At 45.7% G+C, this 11,798-nt stretch overlaps 1 protein-coding gene across 3 annotated transcripts; it reads right to left on the bottom strand.

The window, feature by feature from the left end:
- Positions 1–2,649: 2,649 nt before the first annotated feature.
- On the bottom strand, positions 2,650–11,276 carry LOC108795273 (5-hydroxyisourate hydrolase-like). Of its 3 annotated transcripts, none has more exons than XM_018566488.1 (4): positions 11,170–11,276; positions 5,573–5,709; positions 5,345–5,480; positions 2,650–2,750 (listed from the first exon to the last, which is right to left on the bottom strand). In XM_018566488.1, exons 1-4 carry the CDS (start codon positions 11,251–11,253, stop codon positions 2,661–2,663), a joined length of 447 nt encoding a protein of 148 aa, XP_018421990.1. In that variant the 5' UTR covers positions 11,254–11,276; the 3' UTR covers positions 2,650–2,660. The 3 variants fall into 3 exon arrangements, with proteins under 3 accessions (XP_018421990.1, XP_018421991.1, XP_018421992.1); XM_018566489.1 differs by lacking the exon at positions 11,170–11,276 and adding an exon at positions 8,817–8,890; XM_018566490.1 differs by lacking the exon at positions 11,170–11,276 and adding an exon at positions 8,632–8,736.
- Positions 11,277–11,798: the final 522 nt, after the last annotated feature.

Here is an 11,798-nt window from a genome sequence, read left to right as displayed (position 1 = left end):
GTGGAGTATGAATGCTGACCATACACATGGCAGTTTTCAGGCAATTTTAAAAACTTTTCACCAACTTTATATATCACAAATGACTGAGCAGATCAATGGGGCCTTCCGCCAGTCTCTTTTAAAGCTGTACAACAATCAAAATTTAAGGTGTTAGATTGCCTTAAAGACCAACTCTAGGCACAATACCCTTACCAGGGTTATAACAGTCATTCATTCCACATATGAAAAGTAACCCCACCATCATATCGGCCTTTTTCTAAATCCATCAACTCTGCTCCTTTTATATACTGGGATTAGTACAGTTTCTGCTGTATTATGGCCCACTCAGATGTATGCACCGCAGGTCTCATTGAGCCCATGTGGTCGTGTCTCCACCTTCCCTTCCTCCAGGCCATTCACAAAAAACACAGACCCAAGCTTCATTTTGTGAATGGTTAGAGGAGAGGGAGGAAGAGGCACAAACACAGCTCTGGGGTCTATAAAACCTGCAGCTTTACATCCAGACTAGTCCCGGAACTAGTCTACATGTAAACGCCTGCATGACGGGGGTTACTTTTTGATATATAATGAAAACCCTGGTAAGTTTATTGCCCCTGGAGTTGGGCTTTAAACTATTTTAAAGAAAGTGGTAGAAAATTGTCTTAAAATTGCTGACCAACGTATGTGTCAGAACGCACAGCATTCTGTATTCTTATCCAGCAGCCAATCAGTTGCTCCCTCGCTGCAGCTGTGGAAATTAGAGACCATAAAGAAGACATTGATTGGTGGCTAAGACGGGCGCACAGACTGTCCTCCAGTCAGACACGTCATCCGCAAGGCCTTTTGTGTACACACTGCTCTATTTGCACAGGGCCCTTTCATCAGCAAGGTAAAAAAGGATATTTATTTTTCATAGGAAACCTTGCTCTTTTATCATTTCAGAAAACAAAGCATTCCATAAACTATTTTTAAAACATCCATAATGCTTGTGTGACATTATTCAACCAGAGATTGCATTGAAAGGCAATTTCAGTCAAACAGTAGAAGTTGTTCTCCGATGCTTGGATACTTCTTATATCAGATCTTTTTGTATTTTATGCAGGTAGCCCTTGGCTTTGCAAAACCTCAATTATGCATTCCAGCTGCTTTATCTGAATTACCACTCATTGCTGGGTGCAGTTCCAACTTCCAAACCCTCCCTTAAAGTGACACTAAACTCAGGAGATAAATCCTAAAAATACATTCAAGTACCTTAAATATTAACAAAAATGTATCTTATTTGTGTATCACTCGGTTGTAGATCCTCCAATCATCTGTGAATTGGTGCTGACACTGTCCTTCCTTCTGGAGGGTGGCTACTTTTGTTCCCCATGGTCCCTGTGTGTGTTATAAAGTAGCCACCGCTCCGAGCTCGCTCCCGTGATGGACTACAATCTCTATACACATTATTAAATTATACGGGAGATTGTAGTCCATCCTGGGAGTGAGCTTGGAGCGGTGGCTACTTTACAACAAACACAGGGACCATGGGGAACAAAAGTAGCCACCCTCCAGAAGGAAGGACAATGTCGGCACCAAATCAGAGATGATTTGAGGATCTGCAGCCGAGTGATACACAAATAACATACATTGTTGTTAATAGTTAAGGTATGTGAATGCATTTTTAAGATTTAAAGCAGACCTTTACCCATATCTTTAATATAACAACAAAAGCACCTTTTAGAAATGTTTAGTAATGACAATCTACAAGCACATACTTCTAGATAATTTCCCGGTTTGTATCCTTTGCATATCTTATTTCTCTTTTCTTCCCCAGTCTTCTGGCAGTGGCCATGTTTACTAAGGGCAGATTGCCATCTCTCCTATTACTTCCTTCATTTCTGGCACATATGACTGGGACATGTGACCATGAGCATCATCTCAGAGGAGGACAATGCCTTTCGCTGAGATCTCATAAGATTACAGATGAGATTTCCCAGCAATGCTCTGCTGATGTAACCTTCCCAGGATGCATTGCATTGGCAAACTAAAGTAATTTGCACTTTCAAAGCAGGAAGTGAATGCTCTGCAAGTGTAAGTATTTCTAAATCACAGCATTTTACACCTGACATGTCTATGTTATTATTAATCATTATACATAGAGGGATGCATTGGTAGAATCTGATTTTTGAGTGTAAAGGTCCGCTTTAACTCCCAAGTTTAGTGTCACTTTAAATATGCATGATTTGCAAGGCTACCTAAACCCCACCCTCCTTGATTCCCCGCATGAAAAACTATCTCATAAGGGCAGACTGGAATTTGTCAGTCACTCTTGTTCTCTACCATTTTGATGGCAGGTCCGCTACTGTTCTGTGGGGGGGTGTGACAGTGTGATATGATAAAGTATTACACATAGCATATTTTAACTACCTCATGACCAGCTGACTTCTATAATCTAGACACCAATTCTCTTTTCATTTTTGCAAGATGTCATAGGCTGCCCCACTTTAGCAGTTTTTTGTTTGTCCAGTTAAAAACGACTAATATGAAAAAACAGCAATTCATTCAACATACATTTATTTTTTTTAAAAATCTGGGAGGTCTTCATTTTTAATGGTCTCATTACTGAATTATGACATATTAGCAGTATGTGGCAGCATTTCGCCCCGGCCCAGCCTGCCCCTGCCCATGCCCTCAACTCTCTAGCTCCCTCTGTAGGTGGAATAGGAAAATGGAGTAATCAGGAGAGGCACGTGATATTTCTGTTTTGGGTCAATAATGGTGAAAACAACCTAGAGAGAGAAAAAAATAACCAGTTAGAATTTCCATATCATCTGAAGGTACTTAAAGGAGAACTATGAGGTGAGACTGTCACAGGTCGGCTTAGTAGATTGGGAGGTGAGCGAACACATACCAGCGTTCGCTCACCTCTCGATCCTCTCACGGCTCTCTGCCGTGACAGTGGAGGGGATGGATTCCCCCCACCCCGCTCCGATCTGCCAGCACTGACTGGCGGAACGTACGGGGGAGGGTACAGCTGGCTCTGCCTCTAGATAGGCAGAGCCAGCTGTCAGTCACGCAGCTGGGCGGATCCAGACATAATTGTCGGGATCCGCTTCAGCTGCGGCGTCTCAGTATACCGCGAGCTACAGCTTGCGGTATACTGAGCCTAGGGTGATGGGAGAACGCTAGTTTGTGTCCTCCCGTTACCCTAAGGAGAACTATGGGGAAAAGCCTTAACCCCATAGTTCTCCTTTTTAAAGGACAAGTATCGCAAAATATAATGTAATCTGATAAATGTATGGGGCTATCATATGCTGTTTTTGTTACTTGTAGTGATAGTTTTCAGTATACAAATTCCTTTTTTCCCTCCCCTATTATATCTGCCTTGTTACATTTTTCTCAAATTTAACCTGCAGGCCAAACTGTCCAGCAAAAGGAACAGTGACAGGGTTTGGGACAATCTAGAACACGGACACAGGTTATCAAAATTACAGAGAGGGGAATTTATCAATACTGGAGCAAACAAAGTGTGGAGCAGCTGTGCAGGGCAACCAATCGGCATCCACCTTTCATTTTCAAACCTTAAGTGAACAAACTGAAGAGAGAAGCTGATTGGTTGCCATAGGCAACTGCTCCAGATTCTTCTGCTCCAGTTTTGATAAATTCCCCTCAATATTTTTGCAACAGTGTTCCTTAACAGTAAAACTGTGACATCTACATATATGGGAAATTGACCCCCTCATCTAACACAGATAGGTAAGAGGTTTTATTTGAAGTGCACCTGTGGTGTTTCAGGCTGTAGACGGGCCCCCTAGACTATATTAAAGTTTCTGTCTTTGATTTATCTCTAGTCCCAAAACTGAGGGAGGGGATTTATCAAAACTGGAGAAGACAGAATGTGGAGTGTTTGCCCATGGCAACCAATTTCATTTGCATAGCTTAACGGAACAAACTGAAAAGAGAAGCTGATCGGTCACTATGGGTAACTGCTCCAGATTCTGTCTACTCCAGTTTGGATACATTTCCCCCCAAGGTGTCTTATTCTGCAAATTGGAACTGGAGATGGTCTCACTCTGGGTCACCCAAGCCCCTTCCCCTCTGACCTCATTTTTTAGCCTTTAAATGTTATCAATGCTTGAATGGCCAATAGTAAGGACCAAGAAGAAATCCTATAGCATTACCATCCAAGATCTGGTAGGCATCTGGTTCACAGTGTGGGCCTTGCGGCTACACATGGGGGACAGTTTACCACCTTTGACACACCAGAGAGGAATTCTACAAATGTGTATGAGCTAACGCCTAGTATTTCCCATAGGCCTCATATAGTACTGGCTCTAGATCAGTGTGTACTTGTGTGGTTTCATGCCAAGCAACATGGCTGCGCTGAACCTAGCAGGTCTTCCTGGGCTGGGAGGATGACGTCAGTGCGGGATTGCAGCCTTCCAGAGGAATGATTGGGTAGTTTAGAATCGAACAATCCATAATGAGCGCTCAGATATGCAATGTTTTGCAGAGAAATTTGCAGCACGCTGGGACATCTCTACCCCATCAAGGATCCAATGTTACAGTGATTATCAATTCACTGCAAGTATAGGAGACAGTCTAGGCCCTTGGTTCTCAACTGGTGGGTCATGACCCAAAAGTGGGTCACGACCCCGTATTCAGTGGGTCGCCGTATGCCTTCCAATTTTCTAGGTGAGGAGCTCCCCAACCTCCCCCTAGCGTAGCACTGTCCATTCTTACACCGAGGAGCCATTCAAAATATGCTGCCCGGCGCCAAGCGTCAACTTGAGGTGGGGTGGGCTGGCAGTATGGCCGCGAAGAAGCTCCATCCATACGTACATTGCTTATAACTCCTTCACATGTCCTGTAGAGGTGCCCGGACTGGAATGACATCACATTCTGGCTCCCAGCTACTGTACAGGCGCGCATGGGAGCTGTATAAGTAATGCACATATGAATGGAGCTCCAGCACAGCAGCCCACACTGCCGTGCGTTCCATTGTAGTGCGACTTGGGTCGCGACTTAATCATCGAGGACAAATGTGGGTCCTGAGGTTACACAGGTTGAGAACCACTGGTCTAGGCCATGCCGGCTTCTGCAGAACCAATCGTCTGATCAGGTTCCTGGCAAGCCCCTGTTCCAGAGGAATGCTACCAGAAACCACATAGGCACTACATTCCCTTCTGCTGTCAGCATACGTATGTACAACTCCTATGAAATAAAACAGAATGCCTTATTTATGAAAGTGAACAAAATCACTACTAGGATCCAATCAGAACCTGCCTTCCTTCACCAGGGTCGATGAAAGCCAGGATCTGGTTGGTTGCTATTGTCAAGGACAGTTCTCTGATAGGACACGCTTATAAGTAAAGACAGATACCTCTACGTAAGGGTAGAAGGTCTCATGTTTTTGCTGCTTCCAGTAGTCACCAGTATCAAAACGCAGCTGGAAGGTCCCGGCTGTAAGAGGTTCTCCACGTAAAAGCCCCGGGCTGCGGCCATCCTCATCGGTGATGCTAGACAAGACATATGGAGCCAAAGCAGTGAAAGCTGAATTCCGATTTATCGTACTGAATATAGAGCTTACCACAGGGCTCAGTACACTCACCTCCTGCTCACATGTTCCCATTTTGCTTCTCTGGCATTAAACTTGGACAAGGTCAGTGTCAGGCCTTTAGCCGGGATCCCTTCCACCGTATTTAGGACATGTGTGCTCAGCAGGCTCGGCACGCTCCCCGCCATTTCCTTAAAGTGAGAAAATCACATTGTTGATTAAGGGATATAGTGGGATTGAATGGTCTTTCTGAAAGTCTATTTTAGGGATACGGGATTACCTAGTAACATTTGGTCTAAACAAACAAAACTTGAGTTAAAGGACAGGGGTGGAGACCGGGTGACACCCCCCAGTGATGTAATCGCGCATGCGCGTGATGATGTCATTGTGCATGCGCAGTCATCTAATTGACGCCTGCTGGTCGGCCATCTTGGTGATGGATGCAGGCAGAGAGATGAGGGGACGTTCACCCGGCGGGATGAGGTATGCCGCCGGGTCCTCTCCTGACACTGTCGGGCTCTCTGTCCATGACCGAGTGCCCGACTTTTTAGAGGAGGGTGACACCAAAATGACTGTCAGTCATTTTGGTGTCAACCCTCCAATGGTGTCACCCAGGTGCAGGCTGCACCCCCCTTGTGACGCCACTGTTAAAAGGAGAAGCTATGTGTCTCGTAGCTGAAATTCTAATGCTTAGGTACTACTTAAAGAGGAACGTTATCCATATCTTCAAAATAACAACAAAGACCTCTTTAGAAATGTTTTAGTAATGACAATCTACAAACACATACTTCTAGATAATTGCCGGCTTTGTATTCTTTGCATTCCTTATTTCTCTTTTCTTCCCCCAGTCTTCTGACAGTGGCCATGTTAACTAAGGGCAGGTTACTAGATCTCCCTTTACTTCCTGAAACTCTGTCACATGTGACTAGGACATGTGACCATGCACATCATCTCATCACTTTCCCTGAGATATCATGAGATTACAGATGAGATTTCCCAGCAATGCTCTGCTGATGTAGCCTTCCCAGGATGCAACGCTTGGGCACAATTTCATAATTTATGCCAAAGTAGATCAAGAAGGTGAAAAAAAAATGTAAGTAAATACAATGTAAGTAAACGTTTTCATATCAGCATGCAGAGCTGTATACTGATGTGATTTTGTAGGGGGTAAAGGTCCACTTTAAAGTTTTCTTTAAGTGATTCCATTACATGGGCAGGCCTAATGTAAAAAATTATTGTCATGTTCTCTTGAAAGAACTTTCCCCTCACTCGCTTACACTGTATCCGAGTTATGACAGCATTAATTACTTCTTCCTCTCCCTCATGGGACAGTGTTTGAGCATGGCATTTGGAGTGACATGCTCCCCTATATAGGGCTGCAGCTAACGATTATTTTCATAACCGATTAGTTGCCCGATTATTATTATTTTTAAAATGAATCGATTAGTTGCAAAAAATCTCTCTCCAATCAACTAATCGATGATGAGAATAGTTGCCAACTATTCTCAATCAATTATTATCAATTTAATCGATTAGTTGTTGCAGCCCTACCCCTATACTTGGATGCACCAGGTATTTCCTAAAGGGGTTAGATGGAGCGTTGAATAAGTGGGGGAGCACATCAAAGTTGAATATTAGCAGGTTGGAGTTTGTTCTTTGAAGAGAACCTGTCACTTTTATCACAAGTGAGTCTATTTAAGGCTGCATAGTCATAATTTTAGACCGCAACTAGTTCTTCTTTAATGCAACTGAGAAGCACCCAGCAAGTATGTTTGTGGTAAACAATGCTATAAAGGAATACTTTAACAGCTAACTCCAGCCCAAACTGATATTTGCAGAATTCAGTACAGTTTAGGCATCAGGCAATCTGCAACTAGGTACTACCTTCCATAGCCCAATGTCACTGCTCCTTTACAGAAGCACTAGAGAGAATGGGGGTGCACACCGGCCGAGCCCAGCTCCAGACTTCTTTGAGTAATCTGCGACTAGGTGTTGGTGCCCAGACTTGGCCCTTTCAGGTTCCAGCATACAGGGCAGTAACCTTAATCCGGTCTGCGTGGAAATGTTTGAGGCTGGGTTCACACATCTGCAGTGCATAGTGCACATTACATTGTGCATTAACATGCATTGCGCTTTCATTTGCACGGGCTGCCTACAGCTTGCTCTGACTTGCAGTCTCTCTGTACATAAAGGAGAACTATGGGGTCAGTGTTTTTCCCCATAGTTCTCCTAAGGGTAACGGGAGGACACAAACTAGCGTCCTCCCGTCACCCATAGCTCAGTAAACCGCGAGCTACAGCTCGCGATATACTGAGACCGACGCAGCCGGGACAGATCCCGGCATTACTGTCTGGATCCAGTCAGCTGCGTGATTGACAGCTGGCTCTGCCTATCTAGAGGCAGAGCCAGCTGTACCCTCCCCCGTTCGTTCCCCCAGTCAGCGCTGGAGGATCGGACAGGGGAGGGGGGGAATCCCTGCAGGCAGCCATGAGTGACAGTCACGGCTCTCTGCAGGCACAGGATCGAGTAGTGAGCGAGCGACGGTATGTGTTCGCTCACTTCCCAATATATTGAGCCGACGTGTGACAGTTTCATTGTCACACGTCGGCTCGAACTATGAGGATGAGTGATTTTTACTCACCTCATAGTTCTCCTTTAAGAAGCCATTAATTAGCGACTTGCTGTAGGCCAGGGGCAATCTTGGCACCCCAGTTGTGCTGAAACTACAAATGCCATCATGACTAAGCCTCTGGCAGATATGCCTGTGGCTGTCAGTCTTGCAATGCCTCCTGGTACTTGTAGTTCTACAACAGCTAGAGTGCCAAGGTTGCCTGCCCCTGCTGTAGGCACATCGAAGGTCTTCCTACCATTTCCTAAAAGCTAGGTCAAGAGTTTACATCAGATCAGGCTGCTTAAAATCTATGCTTGCGTTCAGAGTTTTACAGTGTCCAGAATTAGAACCTTTTTAATAAGCAACTAGCATATCAACCAACAAGTGCTCTTGTGCTTGTTCAAGTGCCGCCCTCATTATAATAAAGCCGCTTACTGAGCTGCCCTACATGTCTCGATTTCCTCCTAGGCGGTCCACTACAGCGACCTGTGATCAGGTTTACCTAGCTGAGTTCCAGGCAGCACTGCGTACGTTCAGATCTCACTCCGGAGAATACTTTTCCTTCCTGTAGCAGGCGATGCATTGCTGGAATACACCCATGCTGGGTGGGAGGTGTGTACAACACGCAGCCATTCCCATAGTAGTATCGCAGTACAAGCTTCCTATATAAACTGCCATAATAATTACCTGTGTGCCCTGCAGATGCTGCTGAATAAGCTGCAGCCGGGATATGCTCATGGCGAAAGCTATTCGGGTCAGAATTTGGACTTTAGTACCCTGTGGGTCATGTGACTTGAGGGGTCCTGGTTAACTTTTAGCAGCAGACAGTTTTCCTGGTCTTTGAATACAGTGGCCCCTAACCATACCCGAGACTGACCAATGAGTGATCTCAGGAGAGCAAGGGTTGGTTCGTGTGCTTTTTTGTGTGTATGTGTTTTAGTTTTTTACTTTTTAATGTTATTTTTGCATTTCTTACAATGAAGCTGAATGCCAACAAAGATATTGTAGGTGTAACCTAGCATTTCACACATATGCCTTTTACAGACTCTGGAGGTGGTTACACAAGCTCTGAGCTCTCTTGACTGACTTCAGTGAAAATTGAAGCCCGGCTCCAGCCCAAATTTGTTTTTAAAGTGTGTGTTTAGCGTAGCTGGAGGAATCTGTTGCACTTTTTCCATCGGACCCATAGAAAATCTGCAGATAAACTATAGGTGTATGGCCAGCCTAAAGGAGAACTATGAGGTGAGTGCAGTTCTAGCTGACCTGTGACAATGAGACTGTAAAAGGTTGGCTCAATAGATCGGGAAGTGAGCGAACACACACCGGCATTCGCTCACTTCTCGATCCTGTCACGGCGCTCTGGAGCTTGTTATCTCCTGTGTGATAGCAATAAAGTTAGGTGAGACTGCATTCCCCCCTCACCGCTCCGATCCTCCAGCGCTGACTGGCGCAACGGACAGGGGAGGGGGTGGATACAGCTGGCTCTGCCTCTAGATAGGCAGAGCCAGCTGTCACTCACGCAGCTGGGCGGATCCAGACATAATTGTCGGGATCCGTTTCAGCTGCGGCGTCTCAATATACTAAGACGCCACAGTATACCGCGAGCTGCAGCTTGCGCTATACTGAGCTTAGGGTGACGGGAGGACGCTAGTTTGTGTCCTCCCGTTACCCTAAGGAGAACTATGGGGAAAAACCTTAACCCCATAGTTCTCCTTTAAACTTGGGCTCCTGTGAAAGGGAGCATTAGTTGATGGAGTCAGGACTTGGGGTGGGAGGTTCTGTTAAAAGGCTTTTGGTTATTGGGAGGTTGTCTAGGCTGACATGTTGTAGTTACAGCTTTGGGTGACGGGAGGACGCTAGTTTGTGTCCTCCCATGACCCTTTGGAGAACTATGGGGAAAAGCCCTAACCCCATAATTCTCCTATAAAGGAGAACTATGGGGTCAGGGCTTTTCCCCATAGTTCTCCGAAGGGTCACAGGAGGACATAAACTAGCGTCCTCCCGTCACCCAAAGCTCAGTATATGGCAAGCTACAACTCGCGGTATACTGAGACCGCCGCAGCCGGGACGGATCCCGACATTACTGTCGAGATCCACCAAGCTGCGTGAGTGACAGCTGGCTCTGACTATCTAGAGGCAGAGCCAGCTGTACCCGCCCCCTCCCCTGTCCATTCCTCCAGTCAACGCTGGAGGATCGGAGAGGGGAGGGGGGGGAATCCCTGCAGGGAGCCGTGAGTGACAGTCACCGCTCTCTGCAGGTAGATGATCGAGAAGTGAGCGAGCGACGATATGTGTTCTCTCACTTCCCGATCTATAGAGCCGATGTGTGACAGTCTCATTGTCACAGGTCGGCTAGAACTATGAGGATGAGTGAAAATCACTCACCTCATAGATCTCCTTTAAGGCAAATGATGCGGCCTGATGACTTTAGCACAGTTGCAATGCTTGCAGGATTACTTTCCGTTATCGGATTGACTTTTCCCTGCCACCCACCTCTAAGCATTGGTCTGAATTCTATATCAGTTTACCACATGTGTGTTGGTGGATGTGTATGTAGAGAGTCTTCTCTGAATTAGGAACAAGGTGCTCACAAGTGCTGCTTATCTATACCTCCTTATTGGTCATTGGGGCAGGCCATCATATTAAAGGGTAATAGGGAGTATCTAAAGGCGGGGCCAGATTTCACCGGAAGAAAAGTCAAGAACTGCAAATAACTTCATCTGCCTGTAGCTCGGTTCTGCTGATTATTGGGACATTAGCGATGTTGAAAGATCAGACACGCTGGGACTGTAACAGGCGCACATTGTCTTATTTTATTTTCAGCACCGGCTTAAACTTTTTATGTGTTTAGTTTTGAACATATTTAGGAAAGGTTAGAACATCTGTCATCGTTTTTATTGGTGTGCTAATCCTGTCTAATTGATTGATGTCGGACAGAACAGGAAGTCAGGGAAAATCTCTCCACAAGGGACACAGGCAGCATAAGTAAGAATAATCCTGCTGTCACTATCATTACCACTATTCACTGGGAAATACATACCGGAGGCTCAGCCTTGCCTACGGTGATTACCACCTTGCAGGTAATTGCATGTCCGCGGCCCCCCATGTCTGCCACTCTGATCATTAAAGTAAATGTTGGGTTGCGCTGAAAAGAGAAAATTGTCATGAAACAAAGCTGCATCGGAAATCAAATCATTCCATGTAACCTATAAAAGGAAAATAAACCACAAGAAAAGAGTTGCTTAAAGAGGAACTTCACTCCCACCCCTTCCAGTTTTTCTTTCCTTCTCTTACGCTTGGTTGTCTTCAAAAAACATATACACATCCAGGCAACGTGTGTGATGTGCAGTGACGCATGCACAGTGTGGTGTAGATTGCCTGGTGCATGCACAGTGTGGTGTAGATTGCTAGGTGCATGCACCGTGTGGTGTAAATTGCCTGGTGCACGTACAGTGTGGTGTAGATTGCTCGGTGCATGCACAGTGTGGTGTGTATTGCTCGGTGCATGCACAGTGTGGTGTAGATTGCCCGGTGCATGCAATGTGTGGTGTAGATTGCCTGTTGCATGCACAGTGTGGTGTAGAGTGCTTGGTGCATGCACCGTGTGGTGTAGATTGCCCGGTGCAGGCACTGTGTGGTGTAGATTGCCCGGTGCAGGCACTGTGTGGT

This window comes from Nanorana parkeri, unplaced genomic scaffold (assembly GCF_000935625.1).
Source record: "Nanorana parkeri isolate BGI_ZX_2015 unplaced genomic scaffold, ASM93562v1 scaffold952, whole genome shotgun sequence".
In the NCBI taxonomy this organism is placed as follows: Eukaryota; Metazoa; Chordata; class Amphibia; order Anura; family Dicroglossidae; genus Nanorana; species Nanorana parkeri.
This window is presented reverse-complemented; position numbering and strand designations above follow the sequence as displayed.

Excerpts from the sequence above, each read along its gene's own strand:
- LOC108795273 (XM_018566488.1), bottom strand. The coding sequence starts at position 11,253 with ATGATCAGAGTGGCAGACATGGGGGGCCGCGGACATGCAATTACCTGC. Across the intron at positions 5,481-5,572 it reads TGGGAACATGTGAGCAGGAG|CATCACCGATGAGGATGGCC; the intron begins GTGAGTGTACTG and ends TGTCTTGTCTAG. Across the intron at positions 2,751-5,344 it reads CCTTCTACCCTTACGTAGAG|GTTGTTTTCACCATTATTGA; the intron begins GTATCTGTCTTT and ends TTCTCTCTCTAG.